At 38.7% G+C, this 25,419-nt stretch overlaps 1 protein-coding gene across 1 annotated transcript in view; it reads right to left on the bottom strand.

The window, feature by feature from the left end:
* LOC134357427 (caspase activity and apoptosis inhibitor 1) overlaps positions 1–25,419 on the bottom strand; it is a 34,863-nt gene that overhangs the window by 5,777 nt on the left and 3,667 nt on the right. Inside the window, exons 2-5 of the mRNA XM_063069000.1 lie at positions 24,555–24,743; positions 23,800–23,884; positions 20,660–20,741; positions 4,575–4,648 (exon numbers count right to left, since the gene is read on the bottom strand). Of these exons, the coding sequence (XP_062925070.1) occupies positions 4,575–4,648; positions 20,660–20,741; positions 23,800–23,884; positions 24,555–24,743 (430 nt within the window). The remainder of the gene's footprint in view (positions 1–4,574; positions 4,649–20,659; positions 20,742–23,799; positions 23,885–24,554; positions 24,744–25,419) is intronic.

The raw sequence follows: 25,419 nt of genomic DNA, 5'->3' as shown, positions 1-25,419 counted from the left end.
AAATGGAAGAGATGCAGGTGAGGGCAGCAGCAATGGTGGAGGAAGGGAACCTTTGCTCCTTGGAAGACATCTCTGATGTTCTGGTAAGGAAAGACTCATCCTGGGAGCAGATGGGACAGAGGTGGAGGAAATGATGAATAGGAAACAACATTTTTACAGGAGACAGGGCGGGAAGAGGTACAGTCAAGATAGCTGTGGGAGTCAGTAGGTTTATAAAATTATCATCAGTAGACCGTTTGTCCCCAGTGATGGATGCAGACAGATCAAGGAAGGAACGACAGGTGTCAGAAATGGACTAAGTGAATTTAAGGGCAGGGTGGAAATTGGAGACAAAATTGATGAAATTATCGAGCTCAGCATGGGTGTATGAAGGAGCACCAATGAGATTGTCAATGTCTCTCAGAAAGAGTGGGAGGAGCATTACCAGTGAAGCCATGGAACACAGACTGTTTCACATGCCCAACAAAAAGGCAGGCAGAGCTGGGGCACATACAGATGCCCATGGTTACACCTAGTATTTGGAAAAAGTGGGAGTAGTCACTAATTATGTATTTACATGAAATACAGAACAAATTAGAACACTATTAGTGCTACTGGTGGTTGTCTGTTGTATCTCTCACCTTGCAGGAGAGCTCTAAAAGTGGGAAATCTGTCACACTGGGACAGTTCCAATCTTTTGACTCGGCAGTCCAGGTCCAGTGGTACAAGTAGCTGTCACAACTGGGGTCTGATCCCAGCTGATGATCTTGACTTCTTCTGTGACTCCTCATGCTCTTCGCTCTCCATGAAGCGCTGCAGAACCACCCTTCTGGCCGTTGATCTCATCTGCCCAGTCGGTCAGAGCTGACTTTACACGCCAGGACAAGCATGTTCCTCTCTCACAGGAGTATTAGAATCGTCAACCACCCCCACCTGGTTTAGCCTGGATGTCAAAGTGGTGTACTAGGGTGTGGCAGCTGTTGCATGCAAACCGCTACTTGGAGCCACAGGTAAGAGCTGAGTGTCTGGTGGGGACCAAAGGTAACATTCAAGATGATTGTCTATACCATCAAATTCTTCATAGTTCCTAATCTGCTGAAGTAGTGAAATCACTTCATTTTCACTCCCAGCTTTTTCTGCCATTTCCAAGACTGAAAGTTTGAAACCACAGTGAGCAAAACAGTTCTGAATTGTCTTGCTGTTCACATCAACTATCAGTGAAAAAAATCCTGCCTTTTGAACACAAGCACACGCAGCTGGCGCTATTTAAAAACTATTTGCTCTAAGCACAGTGTAGTGTCTTAATAGCCGCACAAGCACACATAATTGATGCCAGTTAGAAACTGTTCGGCAATGGTCTCCTATCCCAATAAAGCAGAACAGTGTCCCAAATAAACAAAGGGAATCCTGGCTATTTTCTCCATTAGTTTTTGTTCTCTAAGAGTTGTCTGAAATAAGTGGTTTGCCCCGATTAACCAATAAACCAATTAACGAGAATCCACTGTATTAACTTATGACTTTGAAGTATCTTTTAGTGACATTCAAGGAAATTTAAACTTTTCTGGCAGATTTTAATTTAGTTTTATCATGGGAGATAAACATGAGCCAAATGTACAAAACCATATGGTAAATGGACTTTTACTAATTTCATGATTTGTAATATCTTTAAATAATCTAGGATATCCTGGTTTTGGGTAGAGAACAATTTAAACAAGTACTGTTCAAGAATGAGCTTTATATTGTTACAGTTAATTCATTCTGAAAGGTACTTTTTTTTCCTGTTCAATACTTAAGGCTGCTACTGCTCTGGATATCATTTTTAAAAAGTCCCCGCCTCTCCCTGTGCAATAAAAGAACCCTATTATGAAAAAGTATTTACTTTCCCAAACTAATTTAATTTCTAATAAATTGAAAGCGAGGCAAAGTGGCATGACAAAGCAAAGCTTTCACTCTAAGTTTAACTTCATGCATTCCAAATTGTTAAAACTGGTACAATGCAATACCAAGACTTGAAACATTGAAACTTTTCAATACTTTGGATTCTTTTAAAATAATCTCTACATAATTAACATGTATCGCAATTTCATGAATTTAAGAATGTCCAATTTCAAATATTTGCTGTTGAAAATGCGTAAAGTTTCACAGTCAGAGGGCAGCTGTTACTGCATTCATTTTAACTAACATATTCATGTTTCAAATGCCAGCATGTGAGAAAAGCTGAAAGTTAAAGATGAAAGAAGAAAAACGTTTAACTTGCTGTAATACGTTAAGTTGGGTGTCGGTATGGAGATGCGCCTCTACCAAAGAAGGTGTATGGTATCCCTTCCCTCTGCTAGTCTGCAAGTCAGTCTTGGGCAAAGTGTAGCACCTGCTTAGCTCCCTGATCAGAATCACGTGAGGCCATGGGATCAGGTTGTGGTCATATGAGCAGCAGGTACATATCATAAATCCTGGTTACGTGACCACTGACACCAGGCAGACAATCTCTGAAGAGTATTGATAACGTAATGGCTGGGGTCACCTGTCTTGCATAGACACTGCCCAGACACAGGCAATGGCAAACCTCTTCTGTAGAAAAGTTTGCCAATAATAATGATGGCTATGGAAAGACCATGATCACCCACATCATACGACATAGCACAACAAACGAAATACATTAAGTGCAAGGGCATCCGCTGTCATGTTGGTTTAAGACATTCTACTAACTGCAGCTAGAAATAATGCCATTCCCTAGGCCTTTCTGTTAATTGTGCAAGGAAACAAAATGCACAGGGAAAAAAACTTGAATTATATATCTTATAGATCTGTTGAATAATATAAAGTTAAAATATGATGCACAAAGACTTCAATTTCTTGAAATATGTATTAACAAAAATGTGCATTAGCATTTAATCATGCTACTTAATAGCACATAATGGGATAATTCTTCACATAGAGAAATGATTACACTGCAAATAAAAACTCTTTACACAAATATTACAACAACAGAGAAATGAAACAGGAACTTAATTCTACTTCACTTTCACCTGAAGTGAAATGGTCAGGATACAAATACAAACAAGAAGACCATTTTATATTTGGGAACCACCAAAAGCTAACAAAATGAAAGACCTTATAAACAATTAATAAAACAGGGTTTCATAACTTGATGCAAGAATACTCAGCAGTTAGGCTGTATTGATTATAAACCTTGCAGAGCCTGGATGTCAAGCGATGTACTAATAGCAATGATGGCCTCAAACACTGACTTACACATCCTCACAAAATCATACTATTGACTTATGTGTGAATACAAGTTTTATTTTAAAGTAAGGAAAACAGGTCAATGAAATCATTTTAGTTACTATAAATCACTCCCCTACATCAAGCCTTCAATACTCCAATTCACATTGCCAAATTTTCATCTGCTTTTAGGCTTCTAATTCTCAGTCTTAATATCAAGAGCCTTACCTCATTCCTTGATTAGCTTAATATTCACTTTACAGTAAACCCTCTTCCCTTTTCTCATATAAAATTGTTACAAAATTCTCCTCCTTCAGCCTCATTCAAGCTGATATTCTATTTCTCATTCTGGAAGATATTTTATTTCTCTTTCATTCAGCTGAATACAGGTGACATATCTTTTCCCTTCTTACGCAAGCTGACTTTTGTTTTGACTTCTTCTGTACCTTATTCAGACATGTTCTCAATTTAGTTTCTTCTTCGTCCCTTCATTGTTGTGTCTTAACTAAATTGGCATTAATGTTTATCACTAACCATTTGTTTTGACTTGTTAGCACTTTCAACACCATATCTTCCTATTTGCCTATGTGTGCTGCTTACTGGAACAGGTTTTTGCCGGGGAGGGGGTGCACAGTGGAAACTACTACCTTTCATGCATTTCACCACAGAATGCAGTTGTGAAAGTCATATCCAAAACGGGAAGCACCACTGAAGAGTGAGAAATAAGGAGTAAGAGCCGGTTAACATTGATGATATTTATCCAGAGTTCTAAAATATTATCAGCATATAACTGACAACAAAATTTAATGTCCCCAATTTTTCCTATTCAAAATCCATTTAGATTTCCAAGTACAAGATTAAATTTTCCTCTGCTACTTACAGGAAAATAGGTTTCACTATTTTGGATAGCATTGAACTGTGCAAAATTGTTTCATTTGTCATGGTTCTTTAAATTGCAGTTTAAAATGAAACTATTCAAAATTGGTAACAACACTGCAATGAAATATATTGCCCAACTTATGCAGAGAAATGACTATATAAATGCCTGTGAGATGGCACCCTCTAATGTTCATTTGAGATTCCAACAGTTTTGAAGCACCAATATGCTCCAGTTTAATATTGGGGTATATAGAAATTGGCAATTTCAATTTTAGTTGCCTTTCAGCCAAAATTTGATTTTTCCCTGTTAATTTCAAAAATTACTTACTATACTCTGCATGAAATGTATTCAATAGAAACAAAAGTTAAGAAAATAAAGACAAACTTTATAAAAATGGTTAAACAACTCAAGTCAACGTGACATTTTAAATTTAAAAAAAAATCAGCATTCCTATACCAATTTCATTAGAAATAAAAGCAATAAAATAACATACCATGTGTCAATCCAGGTGCTTCTTGTTCATTGTATTCCTTATAGGAAGATGTGGAATCTACATTATTGTCTTGTCTAGAAAAAAGAGCGAAACTTCAAAACCGATTAAAAGTATACATGTTAGAAAATATTTAACAATGAAGATTCCGGAGTAAAATCTCTTAAGTGGACAAATTCTGCCACCTTGTGGAATTTCTGGGAAGTACATACTACCTGAAATACTATTCTGCTTCTATCTTATAGAAACAAAGCTACAGCACATTATCAGTAATTCTCAATAAGACTAACAGAAGAAAACACATGAAAAATAAAAGCACTTAATATTTAATTCTTTCATAATGTACTGTTTAATCACAGTGGTCTGAAAGATATGGAAATAAATCAACAAACAGAAGTCAATTACCCACAACGCCCTTTTTTTTGGCATTGGGGTAACCTTAACACAGATAGTTGAAAGTACCAATACCTTTAACCTGCTAATAACCCATTATTATTCTCTTTAGAAGTCAGTCATGCTTAAATTCCCCCCCCCAAAAAATACAAATTGGCAAGTGGTTTTAATTTGGCTGCTGGCGAGGTCAGAAGTTACTGTTCAACCCTAACTGACTTGAGAACCCAAGGGTTTGCTTTGATATTTGGAAAGGCAGTTAAGCATCAATCACATTGGTGGGGTTCAAAGGCACAGGCCAGATCTAATGGGGATGGCACATTTTTTCCTGCAAAACACAGGCAAATTAAATACAGTATCACAACAATCTGGAAGTTCATGGTCACCATTCAGACAACTGAGGCATATACGAATTGAATTGACTTTATTTTTTTACATCCTTCACATACATAAGTTAAAATCTTCACATTACGTCCCCATCTAAATATACAATCATTATAATTTAAAATAATTTATAATAATAAAACAGTCAATGTAACATAGAAATACATTCAGATCAGCATTGTTAATCAGTCTGATGGCCTGGTTGAAGAATTTGTCCCGGAGCCTATTGGTCCTGGCTTTTATACTGCGGTACTGTTTCCCAGATGGTAGCAGCTGGAACAGATTGTCGTTTGGGTGAGTCGGGTCCCCAGTGATCCTTCGGGCCCTTTTTCACACCTGTCTGTAAACGTCCTGAATCACGGAAGATTCACAACTACAGATGTGCTGGGCTGTCCGCACCACTCTCTGCAAGATCCTGCGATTAAGGGAAGTACAGTTCCCAAATCAGGCAGCAATGCAGCCAGTCAGGATGCTCTCAGTTGTGCCCCTGTAGAAAGTTCTTAGGATTTGGGGGCCCATACCAAACTTCCTCAACCATCTGAGGTGAAAGAGGTGCTGTTGTGCCTTTATCACCATACAGCTGGTCTGTGCAGACCACGTGAGGTCCTCGGTGATGTGGATGCCGAGGAACTTAAAGCTGTTCACCCTCTCAACCCCAGATTCATTGGCGTCTATAGGGGTTAGTCCATCTCCATTCCTCCTGTAGTCCACAACCAGCTGCTTTGTTTCTGTGACATTGAGGGAGAAGTTGTTTTCTTTGACACCACTGTGTCAGAGAGGTGTCTTCTTCCCTGCAGGCCACTTAGTTATTGCTTGAGATTAGGCCAATCAATGTAGTGTAATTGGCATTAGAGCTGTGGGTGGCGACACAGTCATGAGTACACAGGGAGTAAAGGAGGGGACTTAGTACACAGCCCTAAGGAGCTCCTGTGTTGAGTCAGAGGGGCAGAGGTGAGGGAGCCTACTTTTACCACCTGCTGACAATCTGACAGGAAGTCCAGGATCCAGCTGAACATGGCAGGGTCAAGGCTGAGGTCTCTGAACTTCCTGTCAAGCCTGGATTGAATTATGGTGTTGAATGCTGAACTGTAGTCCAAGAACAGCATTCTCACATAAGCATCCTTCTTCTCAACGTGTGTGGTAGGTGAATTGTAGGGGGTCCAGCTTGGGTGATAGCATGCTGCAGATGTAGTCCTTGACCAGCCTCTCAAAGCAGTTGCTTATTACTGAGGTGAGTGTGACAGGACGATAGTCATCAAGACATATTACCTTGGTCTTTTTAGGTACAGGAACAATGGTGGATGTTTTGAAGCAGGAGGACACTCTACACTGGGAGAGGGAGGGACTAAAAATGTCAGTAAACACACCTGTCAGTTGTGCTGTGCACATCCTGAGTACTTGCCCTGGGACGCCATCTGGTTCCGCAACCTTGTGACTGTCCACTGGTTGGAAACATCTGCGTACCTCAGCCTCAGAGATGACCAGGTTGCAGGTTGTGGCGGTGGCTTTCCTCAGAGGCTCAGAGATAGCGACATCGAACTGAGCATAAGAGCGAATGAGCTCATCTGGGAGAGAGGCTGCAATGTTGGTAGCACCACAACATTTGGCTTTGAAGTCTGCGATGGTATGCAGCCCTCGCCACAAGTCACGTGTGCTATTCGTGTGAATCTTGATTCAATCTTGTCCCTGTATTGTTGTTTCGCAGCCATGATAGCTTCGTGCAGATCATAGCTGCTTTTCTTGAGCTCCTGTTGATTGCTGGCAGCATGACCTCTGTGTCGCATGGAACTGCTGGTCCAGGGTTTCCGGTTTGGGAAGACCCTGACCGACGTCTGGGGACAACATCGTCGATGCACTTCCGGATGAAGCGTGTTACTCCATCCGTGAACTCAGAGACATCCTCATCATGGAAGACATTCCATTCAAAGTCATCAAAGCGGTCGTGCAGCATGGAGACCAACTGGCCGGACCAACGGTCAGAACAGTATTCTGAGTGAATATGTCACAAAAGTCACTGACTTCATCAAGATCTGCATGGATGGGTACGTGCCTTTCATGAACATAGCGAACATGCTCAAACCAGGAGCACTAGATGAACCAAGACATCTACAGCCTGCTGAAGGCTAGACCCTTGACATTCAAGACTGGAAATCCGGAAGTCTACAAGAAGTCCAGATTCTACCTATGGAAGGCAGTCATGAGAGCGAAAAGGCAAATCCATACGCAACAGCAGTGGCGGGTTTTGCATACTACATTACTTCTCAAAAGGCAAAACCTAACAGCACAAATGGAGGTGATGCTTCATTCTGAGCAGCTTAACACTTTTATTTTCTGAATGGAAGAATAAAATTACACTTGTACGAATCTCCACAGCATCCAGCCACCCAATGATCTTTGCCTCGAAGGCCCATGTCAGAACACTCAAGACGCTGAACCCTGACAAGTCATCATGCCTGATGTTATGCCTGGTGAGGTACTGAAAACCTGTGCTAACTAACTGGCTGGAGTGTTCAAGGATATCTAGAACCTCTCACTGTGGCAATCGGACATTCCCATACGCTTTCAAAAGGGCATCAATAATACCAGTGCCCAAGTAAAGCAGGGAGAGCTATCTCAACACTATTGCCTGGTGGCACTCACATCTACTGTGATGAGGTTGGTCAAGGCTAGAACTAACTCCAGCCCGAGCAAGAACCTGGACCCATTGCAGTTTGCTTCAGTCTCACTGTGGACACAATCTCACGGGCTCACCACTTGGCTTTGGAACACCGGAACAGCAATACACGTTGGTCTACTGCTTCTTGATTACAACTCAGCATTCAACACCATCATCCGCTCCATATTAATCAATAAGCTTCAAAGCACATGCTTCTGTACCACCTCTGTAACTTGATCCCTGACTTCCCCGTTAGGAGACCACAATCAGTGTAGGTCGTCCTCACTGATAATCAACACAGGCACAGCTCATGGATGCATGCTTAAGCCCAGTGCTCTATTCTCTCTATACCGGTGCTTCCCAAAGTGGGCAAACTCACCTCTTCCCCCGAGGCAGTGGGACGTTCTAAGGGGGCAGTGATGAAAGCACTCGCTGGCAACAGTGCAGCTGAGGGTTTACAGGCGTAATTTAAGAAATGAATTACTTTGAACCGATTAATAACGCACACACAATGTTTTCAATCAACACCGGCGTGCGGCAGGAATCTTGTTCTTTGGAGATTGGACTAAATCCAGATATGCAACAATGGTGATGATCCATTGGCCAAAGTTGCACATGGCAGCATAAGCGGAATTGGTTGGTACTACCATAACCAGAGAAGTTGTTAAAGTTATGGATTGGTGCAGGGACAGGAGGGAGAGACATGGTAAGAAAGTGAACGTAGGGAAGGGAAGTAGTCAAATACAAAAGTTTTTTTTGTCATTGAAGGAATCAAAGAGGGATGGGGATTGTGGAGCAGGTTTAACAGTTAAGGGCTTTGGAGCGAGGGGCTGTGATATGACGTGCTTCATTCATTTCAATGCTCCTTACTAAATTTGGAAAGCTCCATACAACTGGAGATGAATTGACTGCCAGTAGTAGGAAAGATTCTGAGTACAGTTTTGCATCAGTCACCAGATCAAATAATTAAAGTAATTAGGCTCAGCTACAACTCTGTTCAAAGATAAATAGATGAAATGTCTGAGAATGTGGAAGACACACTGTGCAACTTAGGACAAGAGGGCTTGTTCTGCAACTGGATGAATCAACTTTGCCAGCCAACAAATCTTTGCTCATTATGTTCTCTTCATAAAAGATGAAAGCATGGTTCAAATGTTGTTATTTTCAAGGAGATTAGAAACAGGTACGAAAGGGAGCCAATAATTTGGGCTGTTCATTAATTTTTCAAACAGAAGGACGTTCTGCACACCAACATTCTTGCTTTGGCAACAGCTGGGGCACCACCAATGACAGGATGCCACTGTGATGCTGCTACTTTCTTGATAGGAACTGTACCAAACATGTTTACCATTCACTAATTCACAGACATTTTGTCACAAGAAAACCTAAGTGATCAGCTGCACAAATCATTAAATGCTGTGATCACAATGGTGAACAGAATCAAGTCCCATGCTCTCAATTCTTGACTATTTTGAGATCGCTGTATTGAAGATGATGAACAGTTTGAACGCTTGCTGTTGCACGCAGAAGTCAGATGGTCGCAAAAGGAAACTGTCAGAGACATTTTTATGCCCTTTTTGAAACTGTAATAAAATGTTTTGAAAACTCAGATGCTCACTTTTTTGTAAAATATACGGTATTTCTGTTTTTGCACATTTAAAAAAATCTATTCAATATACGTAATTGATTTACTTATTATGTTTTATTTTATTTATTATTATTATTACTTTTTTCTCTCTCTGCTAGATTATGTATTGCATTGAACTGCTCCTGCTAAGATAAATTTAACATCACATGCCGGTGATAATAAACCTGATTCTGATTGAATTCACCAATCAACTCAAGAATATTAGAGGTGACATTATTTATTTGTCAGAATCTTTTGCAAAATTTAACAAAATTAAACTTCAACTTATCAAAGTCAACTCAGTCATCTCCACATTTCTGTCCAAGTTAACCCTATTTAAGTGACACATTTGCCATCACGACCTTTTCCATTTGCTGAGCCTCTCTGAGTTGGAAGAGAAAGAAAGAATACCAGATGATGATCTGCAAGTATACTGTCCCACCTGGGTGAGGTATATAAAGTCACGACAGTGAGATTTCAGGATCTTTTCTCAATCCAAATTCCAGATTGGGTAATAAATCCATTCCTGAACACTTGTAATAAGGAATTAACAGGAAGGATAAGAAAAACTAATCTTGCTACAAAATAACTTGGAGCTGAAGCTGAGGTTCACAAAATCATATCAAGACTTTTGGTTGAAGAAATCTCTGAATGCTATCCTGCACTGTGGAAAAAGGTCAAACTGTTCTTTATTGCCTTTCCAACATCACATTTAGTGCAGCGCTGTTTCAGTGCAGTTGCCCAACTTTTTTCAAAGTAAAAAAACAGACTACAATTTACTGAAAGTGGGGAGCCAAGACTCCTTCTGAGTGACATTCAGCATGATGTTGAGAAGCTGCTATCACTTCACCAAGCCCATCTAACTCTTGAAAAGCAATGAAGTAGTGAATAATTGGACTACTAATGTATGCTCCAAAATTGTTGATAAAATTTTTTTCACTGTCATTAAAGAAATAATTTTATTTGTAGTTTTAAATAGATTTGAATTTTTTTGCAATAATCTGTCACTGCTTTGAATTTGCAGTTCCTATCTTCTTTCACCGTGATTCGTAAATCAGAACTCTTTAGTTTTTCATATAATGGCCAGAAAGGGAGAGAGTGGTGCTGGGGATGTGGTCTGGGAGTTGAAGGAGCGAAAACCCAAAAAGTTTGGGAACCACTGCTCTACACTAGGCAAAGCTCAAATGGCGTCCATACATTTGCTGATAACACCACTGTTGGTGGCAGAATCATAGGTGGCGATGAAGTGGTGCACAGGAGCAAGACAGATTGGCTGTTTGAGTGCCGTCACAACAACAGCCTTGCACTCAACAACTGCAAGGCCACAGAGCAGATTGTGGATGTCAGGAAGGAGAAGTCGGCAGAACACACACTAGTCAAGTTGAAAGGGTGAGCAGCTTCAGGCTCCTGGGTATCAACATCTCAGAAAGTCTATCCTAAGCCCAACACGTTGATAAAATCATGAAGAAAGCATACCAGAGGCTATACTTTATTAGGAGTTTGAAGAGATTTGGTATATGACTGAAGATTCTAGAATTATTATATTTTTTTTAAACAGATGTACATGGAGAGCATTCAAATTGGTTGCATCCTCACCTGGTATGGAGGGCCCCATGCACAGGATTGCAAAAGTCAGCATCCATCACTCAGGATTCAGAATTAAATTCCAACGTCATCTGTAAGGAGTTTGTATGTCCTCCATGTGGAATGCAAGGGTTTTCTCTGGGTACTCCAGTTTCCGCCCACACCAAAGACGTACCAGTTAGTAGGTTAATTGGTCATTATATATTAACCCATGATTACGCTAGGGTTAAATTGGGGGGGGGGAAGAGGGAGTGGCTCGAAGGGCCTATTCCACACTGTATCTCTAAATAAGAATTTTTTTTTAATAAATGTATCGTCATTTTTGTCATACCAGTGATAATAAACTCAATTCTGATTCTGATTTCTGACCCTGACATTTTATTTTAGATTTATTTAATCAACCGTATTTAAATTCCTGAAGCTGTGTGTCTTGAACTCAATATCCGTGGATCAACATTTTGGATACAGTGCAGTTATTAAACCACCATTATATCTAGATGAGCAATTACTCTGAATTGCAAAGAAGCCAGTATCACAAACGATGCACATCTTTTTTGTATTGATTCCCACTTACAACAAATACTACCAGAAAGATTATGAAAGCTACAAGAAATAATGCTCAGACACAGGAGCAAGGTTATTTGGAGATTTTGAAAATTGATAAATTCTCTTTCTGGAACAAAACAAGGTGAATGGGAATGAGGAGAGAACAGGGGTGGGTAACCGATAAAGAGGTTTCAAAATTATTTAAGATTTCCTACATATAATGCACAGGCAAGTCCCTTGGTTCTAATTAGAATAATTTTCCTCTGGCATTGCATATCTACTCAGAGGAACTTTAAAGCATGATAATACTGGAATAATGCATCCCAAATGATTAACTTGATGGAGGAGGCTTTTGTGATCCAGCTTCAAATGCTACGTTTTATTTTGTTAAGGTGCTATATCAAAGGATGTTGCAGGAAATAAGAGCTCATAGTGTAGGGTAATATTGGTGAAGATGCACGATTGCATGGCAAACACCAGAGTGCAAGCATAAATGGGGATTGTGTCTCATTGGAAAGAGGAAAGAAATGCTGACAAAAGTTCAGTGATGGAGCCTCAAAATATCACAATTTTTTAATATATATATCTGCTAAAATTACTGATTACACAGATATAGGAAGGAAACTACAATAAGTTATGAAGAGGAGCAAAAATAAGACTACAAAAGGATGTATTGTACATTTTGATGAGCTACCCCTTCCATACAAAATAGGAAAAGTTTTATCTTTGATTCTATGGTAAATTTCTCCCTTGTAAGATTTGGTTTGATTCTTTAATGAGATCATGGACACCAACAGATTCCTTTTAAATGACCCGACTATATGTAACTACCAGTTTTGATTTTGTTGTACATAAATACTATGCAATACTATGTGGTCACACATTTCTTCAGTATCCAATACAGATCCTCACAAATAATTGTTTTTGTTTGTTGCTTTGACACGCTTATTATTTTTCTATGTGATGAATCGGTGTGAAATTGTAAATGTAATTCCTTTCTTTCCAGGTTTAGTTGAAAAATTGTGCTCCAGTTGTTATTTGTTTTTGCATATTTCTGGCACTGCGCTGAAAACAAGATGCTTCATACACTTAAATTAGTTGGATTACTACCATGCCTAATCTTTGTTTAATAGTCTAATAGTCTTTTAAACAGGTTACTGATGTATTTTTTTAATATAACTGGCGTATTATTGATTGTCAAAAATAAATTCATAGCATGGTGACATTTGCACCATTGTAGACAAATTATTTGAGATATTAGGAGCAGGAGCAGCCTATTACCTCCTTAGGTCTGCTCTGCTATCTCAGAAGATCATGCCTGATCTGATTATAACCTCAATTCTGAATTCTCATCTTCCTGCAGCAGCCTCCACCCCCTAACATCCCTGTTTATGAAAAATATTCAATTCTGCCTCAAAAACAGTTGAAGTTTGCTTCCAAATTCTTTGAAGAAGAATTTCAAAGACTCATGACTCAAGGGGAAAAAGTTACCTCATCTGCTTCAAGGGGCAACAGCTTTACTTTAAGCAATGAGCTCCAATTTTATAAACTTCTACAACTTGAGGCATCTTCTCCAGGTCTGTCCTGTTGAGATCCTTCAGATTGTTGTAGGTCTTACTGAATTCCTTTCTCAGTGTTCTGATACAAACACACCCAGTATATCCTTTATCTAAAAGGCAATCCATTCATTCCAGGGAATAGTCCCAGTAAATGTCTTCCGAACAGTTTCTCATGCATAGCACTCTATGGCCTTTCTAATTATTTAACGTAGCTTCATTCAGCCTTTTGCGAATCATGTGTTAGGACATCCAGATCCCTCTACATTTTGGAACTCTGCAATGTCTCGCCATTCCGACAATAATTTCTATGTTTCATGCCAAAATTGACCATTTCACCTTTTTCTGCATTGTACTTCCTTTGCCCGATCCTTGTCCATTTATAATCTACTGTTAATCCATTAATAAAGTGGCTGCGAGTGTTCCTTTAGGAAAAATATTTAAGAAACTACAATATATCCTTGTTATACAGAATCACAAGAAAACTTGTTGAGATGGATCAGTTCATAACAATCTTGATATGAGTACCACCGCCAAGTCCATAAAAAGACAAAATCCCATCTTCACAGTAAAAGTGTGCATCATTATACAGTTTGGCACTACCGCCAGGTTAAATGGAAACACTACAAACAGATCAAGCAACTCAGGACTAGGCACTAGCAGTCAGCCCATCAGCAGTAGCAGAATTGCACTTAACCACAATCTACAACCTCATAACAAAACTTAGCTCCTGTTCTATTATCACCAACAAACCAAGACATCATCTGAAGAGTGAAGAGTGCAGGAGGGAATGCCAGCAGCACCAGGCATACCTCAGAATGAGGGAACAATCCTGCTTAAGCTAGAAGAATAGACTACTTGTGTGGCAAACAACATAAACAGCACGCAATTGAACGAGCTAATAAATCCCACAAGCAACAGATCGGATCAAGCTCTGCTATCCTACCATTTACCATTCCTTCGCCATTATTGGATCAAAATCCTGGAATTCTCTCCCCAACAGTGAAGTGGGTATACCCACATCTCAAGGATTGCAGCTAACCATCACCCGAAGGGCATTAAGGGGTGGGCAATTAAATGCTGGCTCAGCCTGCAGAGACCACATCATTTGAATAAATAAATGTAAACCTTATTACAACCTTTTATAAGTTTCAATTAGTATTTCAAAAATATAGTAAGTCGACTATTACAAAAATAATTTTCAAATTAAATATTGTCCCTCACAAAATACAAATAGTTCTGCCAAGACAGACAAAATAAGAAGGTAGGCTAAAAAAATATCAAGACCAGTACTCGTATCTTCTTTCACATAGTTCTTCACACTCCTGTCAAAAACTGATCTCATCCAAAAGGTACAGTCATGGCAATGTTACTTGTTAAGAAATGAATACAGCTGAAAGCAAGGATTGCCAGGATGCTTATGATCAGCACCTTGTAGTAAGAAGTTGGGGGAAACATACTGGAGCAGTTAAAAGGGGATTTAATAATTGAAACAGATGATACGTTTTGTAAAGCAAGACAGAAGACCCAAGATACCATGTTGCCCATTTGGTGCCTAGACAATGACATAAGAAACTCTTAAAAGAAGTTAAGGAAGGATTCATGTTGGGATTAAGTAGGCAAGGAGCTTATCTGAAAAGTATCATATGCTTGAAACCAAATTTTATAAAGATTTCAAAGGTTTATAATTTAATTATTGTAAATATTTACAATAATTATGCAGATGATAGGATAGAAAACCACAGATCTAAGTCATCAATTATATATAACTTGACCAGGAGTTTGCACATTCTCCTTGTGAGGTCCTCCTAGGGTGCTCCAGATTCTTCCCCCATCCCAGATAGAGCAGAGGTGGGGGGGGTGGGGGGGAGCAGGGTTGCAGGGCCAGGAATATAGTCCATAGTTAAGGCTATGGAAGTAAACTTTACAAGAAATACTGAAGTTTTCTGTTATGTTTTACTTAAAATGATGCAACTAAAAAATCTGGAAACTATTTGGAGACTTGCATCAACAGTTATCAGCAATACTTAGGATTCTAGTAAATAGCGCTGAGTCCCTCAAACTTTGAAAGATATGAAAATAAATTAAGCTTTCTCTCTTATTGTTTAAAGCAAAAGGAAATGTGTAAAGCAGTTTATTTGTCACTTGTACTGTATAGATCGGAGGAACTGGGGAAATGACTATTAAAAGCTGTTATCCTACAAAAAGGTTGTATTTTTCAGCTAATGAACTAATAATCTACTCAATTTAGTTAATAGTTACTATTTCTGTGTCTTTGGACCATTCCACACCTGATACAAAACAGCTAAATGTAGCCTTTAGAATAGAATTGAGTCAGAATTAGTTAGCATAGAGTTCAGAGATAGTGCTTTAATTTTTTTTAGATAGAATGGCCTTTTATATTTCTAGCATAGATTCCTATATTCATATTTGTAATATGAAACAGTACATCTCATTCATTCACTCACTATGGATTGAAATTATTTACTATGACTTACACTTTTGGAAGTGCAAATGTGGCCTTTCTGCAAACCCCTAACAATGCCCCGAAAATCAGAGGTGCAGCTCATTAACATAACTAATTTCGCTATTGGCTTCTACTTTTGCAACAGAGAAAGTCGTTGGTTTACACAGCTAGAATTCAAACCTGTGCACTACCTAGAATTTCCCTAGTGTGCTTTAATTAATGTGTTAAAGGAATTCACATCCTTGCATCCAAGTTCTGTGATGCGCATACAGGACTTGTGAAAGATTTGATGGGTTGAATGGCTTCCTTCATGTCATAAGGAAATAGTTTATATCTCCTAATATTTTAATGAAGCTGTCACCTTATTAAATCCATGTTAAGTTCCCACAAAACATTGTATTCTACCTCTGCACTGCTTAGAATTTCTCTAGTACATAGGTGTGCTTAAATCAATGTGTTACAGGAGGATCTGAAAATTCAAAATCTGAAAGCCTCCAAAATCTTTTTGAGCACTGACAAAATAAATGGAAAATTCCGTGAGGCACTGGGAAGGTTTCCAGGTGATGTACAGGTTTCTCCGCACCAGACATTTTTGAGAAGCAACCTCACATATGTAATGAACAGAAGTTAATGAAAAATAGAAAAGCACTGCATAAAGTGAAAATTGAAAATCTTAATCATGAATTGAAAAAGTGCATTCCTCAGCAAGGTGAACATATGCCACTTAATGCTATGCTGATCATGAAACAAGCAAAGATCTATCACGACAAACTAAAAGTTAAAGGAATTTTGAATATTCAGTAGGCTGGTTGCAGAAATTTAAGAAAAATCATGGCATTAAATTTTTAAAGCGTCTGCTGATCATGAAACACCAGAGAAATTCATTGATGAGTTTGCCAAGATCGTTGCTGATAAAGATCTAACATCAGAACAAGTTTACAGTGCTGATTGTTTTTATAAATTACATAAAACTTAATAAAGTAAATTACAGGGTACTGTAATCTTTTTAATCAAAACATAACATCACAGGTAGTGACTGAAAGCCTGCAATTGTTTCTTGTTGTTGTTAAACAGCGGATTCCGTTATTCTCGCGACGCTGCCATGCTGCCTTTGTTACCCTGCACACGTTACATTAATGGAAAACTTTGACCAACTTCTAGAGGTGTGTAGTGGAGAGTGTATTGATTGGCTGCATCACAGCCTGGCATGGAATCACCTATGCCTTTGAACAGAAAATCCTTCAAAGGTTAGTGGATTTGGCTTAGTACATCAAGGTAAAGCCTTCCCAACCATTGAGCGTATCTACATGAAATGCTGTCATAGGAAAGCAGCATACATCAAAGATCACCACCACCCAGGCCATTCTCTCCTTTCACTATGCCATCAGCTAGAAGGTACAAGAGTCTCAGGACTCACACAACCAGGTTAAAGAACAGTTACTATCCATCGACCATCAGATTCTTGAATAAAAGGCGCTAACTGCACTCACTTGCCCCATCATTGAGATATTTCCACAACCAATAATCTCACTTTAAGGACTCTTCTTCTTGTTTATCTTAAGTTATTGTTATTTATTTATATTTGCATTTGCACAGTTTGTCGTCTTCTGCACTCTAGCTGATCTTTCATTGATCCTGTTATTTTTACTATTCTATAGATTCGCTGAGTATGCCTGCAGGAAAATGAATCTCAGGGTTATATATGGTGACATATATATACTTTGATAATATATTTACTTTAAACCTTGGTATGTAATAATTTTAATGTTAAGTACTATGTGTGATGAGCAAGATAAAGACTGCTTACCAGTAGCACATAAATTCAGAGTCAGAAATTACGGCGATCCCAAGCTATCTCATCATTTATTTCAAAATCTGAAACACTTCTGGCCCAAAGCATTTCGGACAGGGGTACTCAACCTGTACCAGCATTTCATTTGTCTTTTCTACGTGCACGTCAGTGCCTTAGATGTTTTGGGATATTCATTATTTCTTGGTTTCCACCATTTACAAAGTATTGTATCTTTTGGGTTCAAATCAGACAGTCATAAGAAATGAAAAGTTCAAATATGAAGCATTTTGTTCCTTCTAAATCTGTTAATGCCAAATTTCTTATTTTGGATGAAAACCTATATAACAGCAGGGGAATAACTAGTTCCCATTCATTATGGTAGAATTGTGGTAATTAAGTATCTTGTACCAATATAGCTACTGCATTATAAAAGAATGGATAATAAATATAATTTATACTTTGGTTTTAATAATGTAAGTATAGTACTTGCTAATACAGTACCATTAAGTTCAGGATTAAAAGCAAAGTTATATATATTAATATTGAGAGATTACTTCATTGCAACTTTTGGTCTAAAATAACTAATTAAATCATGTAATTTGTTATATCTTGGGAAGTGTCATGTGTTTTTAGGTGTCATAATTAACTATAAAAAATTAAATATACATTCACCTGATCTTACTGTCTTCCTGTAGCATCAAGTATTATTTATATGTAATGGAAAAGTCTTTCTACATAAGATGTGTATCTTCAGATCCAATTAAAATAGTAGAGATACATTTTAAATTATAATTACGAACAAATCCATTTGGTCAGTGGTACGACCTTCTTTATATCAGCTTTAGTACCGAAAACAACAAAGTCCTGTTCATGACTCCAGTACATCCCTTGTCATGTCGTGCAACATTACTACTAAATTGGAAAAACTGTATCAGAACAGATAAACAGGGCATTGGTGACTCACTAGCCCATCAGCTCTGATATGTATTCAACAAAATACAACCCTTTAGCATGGATCTATTTGTAGGCTAAACTCTGGTAGCAGCATTATAAACAGTAATTTCTCTAAATGAATAGATCAGGTCAAAAGACAGTGCCTATTTAGGCAGTCAAGAATGCTGGTGGAAAATAAATGGGAGATGCCATCTTCTACCGCAAGTGCCAAGCAAATAGCCTCCTCCTGACATCCACCTAATCAGTAGATCGATTCCAAGTGATGAAAAAGAATTGCTAAGTGTACCAGCATCAATATTTTGGCAGAACTACTTCTTCTTAAGCCCATCATCCTTACAGGGGCACAGGCCGCCGACTGCAGCTCACCAGAAACCTCTGTCCTGGGCTAGCCTTTCAAGTTTTCCCAGGTGAAGCCCATCTTCTTGGTGTATTCTCCCTTTCCCAGGAATGAGGGCTTTGGAACTTCAAAAGCACGGGGCTTTTACGGGATAGGGTTCCGAGCTCTATGCCCAACCTTCCTCCTTTTGCAGCCGGGCTTGGGACCGTCCATGGCAGCTATTTTGGCAAAACTAGACACACTTAATAGCCTGCTGCAATTTAGTAACAACACCAGCAGCCATCAAACACTTGGGACAAAAAGGTCCTCTTCACATAAGTCTGGACAAACATGGCGCATGGCGAAATGGTTAAGGCGTTCGTCTAGTGATTTGAAGGTCGCTAGTTTGATCCTTGGCTGAGGCAGCGTGTGTGTCCTTCAGCAAGGCACTTAACCTGCGACGACACCGGTGCCAAGCTGTATGGGTCCTAATGCCCTTCCCTTGGACAACATCGGTGGCGTGGAGAGGGGAGACTTGCAGCATGGGCAACTGCTAGTCTTCCATACAACCTTGCCCATGCCTGCACCCTGGAAACCTTCCAAGTGCAAATCCATGGTTTCATGAGACTAATGGATGCCTATTATTGTTAAATTAGGACAAACATAATTCATCCTATGTATCCACTGTCAAATGCATAGTGTTGACAAACACTTACTCAACAATAAGCTGTTGACTGATTTATAGTCTCAACTGTTCTCAGCTAGAGAAGAAATTACAGGTTTGATCTAAACATGGACAAGAGGTAAGATTCTTGATATCAAATGACCTTTCATCATAAGGCTGGGAATAGGAATAATCAATGATTGAACATCTACAACTCTTCAGACGATAAAGCAGTCCATGCAAACATGCACATGACCTGGACATTATTCTGACCATGTTAATAATGGTAAGTTACACCTGTGCCAACAAATGGGCAGGCAAGATTACTAATAGAGAACCTCAAACACGAGAAAATCTGCAGATGCTGGAAATTCAAGCAACACACACTAAATGCTGGTGGAACGCAGCAGGCCAGGCAGCATCTATTGGAAGAAGTACAGTTGACATTTCGGGTGTTAGCAATAAAAAGATCCAGAGCAGGCAGAAGACCAGGGAGTTAGCAATAAAATACATTTTAATAAATACAGTTCACTTGTCTGTATGGGGCTAGCTCTAAAATCGCTCATCAGGACTGACATTACAACAATAAAGCAAACTGCTCAACTGCCATTCTAGCAACCTTCTGAATATTGATCTTACAAAATGGATAAAATGTTGAAAAAACTCTTCTCGGGCTTCCAGCCGGGTACAGTTATCTCGAGTTGGAAGCCCAAGAAGAGTTTATTCATCCAAACACTGGAAAAGCTCTAGTTTCTTTATCAGATAAAATGTTTTCCACCTGCATAATACTTTGCAGTAGCACCTTGACAACATACCTTCAACCTTCTTAGAAGAGGGAAGGCAACTGATGAGAACATAACTGCTTTGATTCAATAACACATTATCATTCATTCGAAGTGCTGGATATCGATCTGTACAACTACCTTCACCTTAGAGATTACAACAGCCAGTTCTCAGAAACAATCTGTAACAAGTATTAAATGTTTGCCTTGCTAGCTACGCCTGTTTTCTGTACGAGTTAAAAAGCAGTATTTTTAATCATAAAGGACACAAAACAAATATATTTGAATTAATTTTATAGACACAGCTTTTACAGAAACCGGCCAATTTGATGCTACACATTGCAAACTGAAATTTTAAAACTGGACTTACTGGCTTTCTGTTTCCAACTTCTTTTTGGACCTATCATTCTCTACAGCCTCCTCCTCAGTATCTGATGATCCTAGGTCATCACCTTGTATAAAATTTAACATTTGTATGTATATTAATTGACTTTCTGATGTTTTACTCAGATAAAAATAGAATTCATAAATACCAAAGTTCATCCTCTATCAAATTTAGTAGTTCTTATGCAATAAAGATGACATATAAACAATGCAAGTTTGACGACAGTATTTTACATATCAACACTTCTAATAAATGCATCATTAATTTATTACAATTTCCACTACATTACCAAGTAGCTATATAAATCACCGTGATTTCTTAAAAGGTTGATTAGCAGCTAAGCAACAATACTTAGAGGATTTTGTATAGTTAACATAAATTTCTCATTGGAGGAAAAAAAGTTGTATAATGTACTGTAATGAAAAACAATACTACCACCTACATATAGGACAATAAAGTATGTACTGCATTTATCAGGTAAAAAGTAGCAAATCAAAATAATATCACAAAGCAGTAGCTTCCTTTACAGTAACATGAAAAAAGTACAATGTAGGAAAACTATGCAAAAGCAGATGGTACAATGAGACCTGACTCGAGTTATAATGAACCATGGTCAATAGTCCCACACGCATTCAGTCTCTTGCAGGTTAGTATATCCTAAACTTATATAACACAATCACAGATCTGAAAGGAGCTGGATTACTGATGCTGATGCACTTAGTTTTATAAATGTGACACTCTGCTTATATATCGTCAGAATACACCTAAAACAAACAAACCGCAAATAAATATTTTAGCTTTCCTTCTCCATGGCAGTGTTACAGCACCAACAACTGGGGTTCAATTCCTCCTGCTGTCTGCAAGGTTTATACATTCTCCCTGTGACCACATGGGTTCCTTCCAGTGCCCCAGTTCCCTCCTATATTCCAAAAACAAACCGATTGGTAGGGATCAGCAAATTGTGTGCATGTTATGTTGATGCTGGAAGCATAGTGATACTTGGTGGGCTACCCACAGAAGATATTTGGAATTTATTTATTTATTGATAAATTCAACATAGGTTCGAACTGGCCCTTCAAGCCATGCTGCCCAGCAACCCCCAATTTACCCTTAGCCTGATCACAGAACAATTTACAATGATGAAGTAACCTACTAACCAGTAGGTTGACGCATTCCACTGTATGTTTTGATATTTATTATTATTTGTTTTTTTTTAAAAAAGTGATACAACTCAGAACAGGCCCTTCCGGTCCACCGAACTGTTTGCACCACACCTAATTTAACCCTAGTTTAATCACACAATGACTGCAGGAGGAAACCAAAGCACCCAGAGGAAACCCACGCAGTCATGGGGAGAATGTACAAACTCCTTGTAGATGATGCTGGAAATTAACACTGAACACCAATGCCCCGACCTGTAGCAGAGTCACAACCATGGCACCCAATTGATGTTTCAATGGGCATGTGGCAATGGAAGTTAATTTGTAAAACTTAATATGTACTTTTTTCATGTCTCTAATACTTTATATATCAATTCATTACTTTAGTACTAAAGTATTAATATCATTCCATTGCTCAAGAAGGGTCTAGGAAACTATACCGAGCCTGACTTCAGTTGCTGGGAAGTTAATACAGCGAAATTCTAAGGAACAGAATATTCCGTCATCACTTGGATAGCAAAGGCCTGATTCAGAATAGTCACCTAGTTTTGCATGTGGGAGGTAATGTCTGACAAATTGTTTTCAGTTTTTTGAAGACCAACAGGATAGATGAAGGCAGGGCAGTGGATGGTGAACTTCCGCAAGGCCTTTGCCAAGCACCCGCATGGCAGGCTGATCTGGAAAATTAGGTGGCATGGGATGCAGAACTGACTCAATGATAAGGACAGGGTGATGGTTGAAGGTCAATTCTCTGACTAGAGGCTGTGACTAGTAGGGTGCCCCAAGGGTCAGCATTGAGACCCCTGTAATTCACTACTTATGTCAATTAATAGAAAATTAATTTATTGACATAAAGCACGTAGTAGGCCCATCCAGCCCTTTGAACCACGCCACCCAGCAATTCCCTAAATTTAATCCTAGCCCATCATGGGACAATTTACAATGACCAATTATCCTAGCAACTGGTACGTCTTTGGATTGTGGGAAGAAACCAGAGCACCCACAGAAAACCCACGCGGTCACATGGGGAACGTTCACACTCTTTACAGGCCGTGGTGGGAACTGAACCCAGGGTGCCGACACTGTAAAGCGTTGTGCTAGGCTACCGTGCCGCCCCATGTACATGGCATGATTCGCAAGCTTATTCGTGATAACAAAATTAGTGGGTCTTGTTGATAGTGAAGCAGGTTACAATGAATTGCAAAGAGGTCTTGATCAGTTAGGGACATTGGCTGAGGAGGGGCAAATGGATTTCAACTTAGAAGAATGTGAGGAGATGCAGTCTGGATAGTCAAACCAGGATAGAACTTACACAGTGAACTGGCAGGTAGCTAGAACAGAGGGATTTGGGAGTACAAGTGCCCAGATAACTTAGAGCAGTCAAGCAAGTTGGCACGGTGGTGAAGAAGGCATTTAGCACATAGGCCTTCATCAGTCAGGGCACTGAGTTTAGGAGTAAGGACATCATGGTGCAGCTATACAAGTCGTTGGTGAGACTGCATTTGAAGTTTTGGTCACCCTGTTATAGGAAAGATAGAGTCAAATTGGAGAGAATGAAAATGAGATTTCTAAAGGTGCTGTCAGGACCAGAGGGCTTGAGTTATTAGGAGAGGTTGACCACACTGATCTATTTCCTGGAGCACAGGAAAATGAGAGGTGACCTCACAGATATACTTGGATAGCTACATGGAGGGGCTTAGAGTCGATTATGGGCTAAACATGGGCAACTAGGACTAGCAGGGATAATGCTGTGGTCAGCATGGAGACTTAGGCTAAAGAGGCATTTCCATGCTGCCTAACTCTATAACTAAGTTACTGGGAAATTAATAGTTCAAACAATATTCTGATTTCTGTGTACACTGATAACTCTTCATTTACAAAACACTTTATCCTTACAGCAACTTATTTTTACTGAAAATACATTTTCTTTTACAACAGCAAATAGAGATTAGCCAACCATCTTACCCTCTATAATTTGGAGCAGCTTCTTATTGGATAAAAGCATCAGTTGCTCCAAGCATAGTGATTTAATTTCTTCTACAGAGCAGCTCTGCCGGAAACAAGGTACAATTACTGGATTGCATTAACCCACTGCATTATCATTGTTAATTTATTACATTAATAAGTTATTAGCATATAATTTGAATCATAAACTATGCAACTAATCTGTGCAAATAAACTGGGCACCTCTAAAATGGAAAAAAATGCTAGTTTTACAATTATATTTAAAAGGGATGTTTTAACCACCTTCAAGCAGCTGGCAGAGATTTAAGGTCACTTTGCGAGCCAAGTTTGCCTGTTACTGATTTCTAAATGCAATCCAATGCAAATTAATTTTAATTTTTATTAATTCTCCATGAAATCAGTTAACAGTAGAAATAATTGTTTCTGGATTAATTCAATGACTTAATTGCAACTTTTTTCTCTAAATCCACTTCAGTTCAATTCCTTCCACATCTAGCCAACTTTTTAAATATTTACTTGAGCAGGATTATCTGCACTATTACAAAGGTAAATCATAGTTCAAAAATAATTTTTAAAAAAGAGTTAAGAATTTTAAAGTCAAAAAATGGGTCAATTAAAATTGAAAATAAATATATTTTGAAGGGAAAAATCTGTTTTACTCTTATTTACCCATTTATCTACTTAAAAAATCAAAGAATAAAGATGGCATGGAGTATTTCTGAGAATTTTTATCAAATGGTTTCTTGCTATGGTACCTTCAAAATATCTGGGAGCATCTTCTGGAGTTTCTTTTCTCCTATAACTCTGAAACACTGTTCAAGCATTTCTTTTCTGTCAGAGATATAGGAACTGATTGGTTTCAAGCAAATACCAAGGTCAAGGCCTCCATCTTCCAAGTCACTGGGCTCATTGGCTGTTTCCTTTTCTGAAGCAATTCTTCCTGCCTTCAAGAACAAGAGCAATTACAGTACTAAAATGCACACATAAACATTATTTCTGTCTTATATTAAAATATTGAATGCTGTGTATGAAAGCAAGAATGACATTTTGTAATCTGAAAAATGATGCTGAGAAAATTTATTTGGTTAATGTAATTTCAATTCTATAAGCATATCACATGGCTATTTTACTCTCTAAACTACACAGACACTAAATAAAGCATCTAAAATAATTGCATTCAATATTGTAGGGAAAGTTTCTAATTATACTGCACAATTGTTGCACTGCTATAAAGAGGCTTAAATGCAAAATAATTGTGTAGGGTAGTAGAACTCAGAGAGAACCCATGGAATTCTGTTCTAATTAAATTTAAAAGTTAAAATTGAGTAAGAAATAGTTAAACCTCCAAATATCCTGATCCAATCATGCAAGTACATGTATCAGAGCTTGGAGGAAAGGATAATTCACACTTCCTCTCTTATACAATAATTAAAATTAAAGGCATCCGTTAGTCTTGCGAGACCATGGATCTGCGCCTGGAAAGTCTTCACTCTCCAGGGTGCAGGCCTGGGCAAGGTTGTAAGGAAGACTAGCAGTTGCCCATGCTGCAAGTCTCCCCTCTCCACAGCACCAATGTTGTCCAAGGGAAGGGCATTAGGACCCATACAGCCTGGCACCAGT

Source organism: Mobula hypostoma, chromosome 16, assembly GCF_963921235.1.
Source record: "Mobula hypostoma chromosome 16, sMobHyp1.1, whole genome shotgun sequence".
In the NCBI taxonomy this organism is placed as follows: domain Eukaryota; kingdom Metazoa; phylum Chordata; class Chondrichthyes; order Myliobatiformes; family Myliobatidae; genus Mobula; species Mobula hypostoma.
Note: the sequence above shows the minus strand (reverse complement) of the source record. Positions and strands in the feature narration are given on the sequence as shown.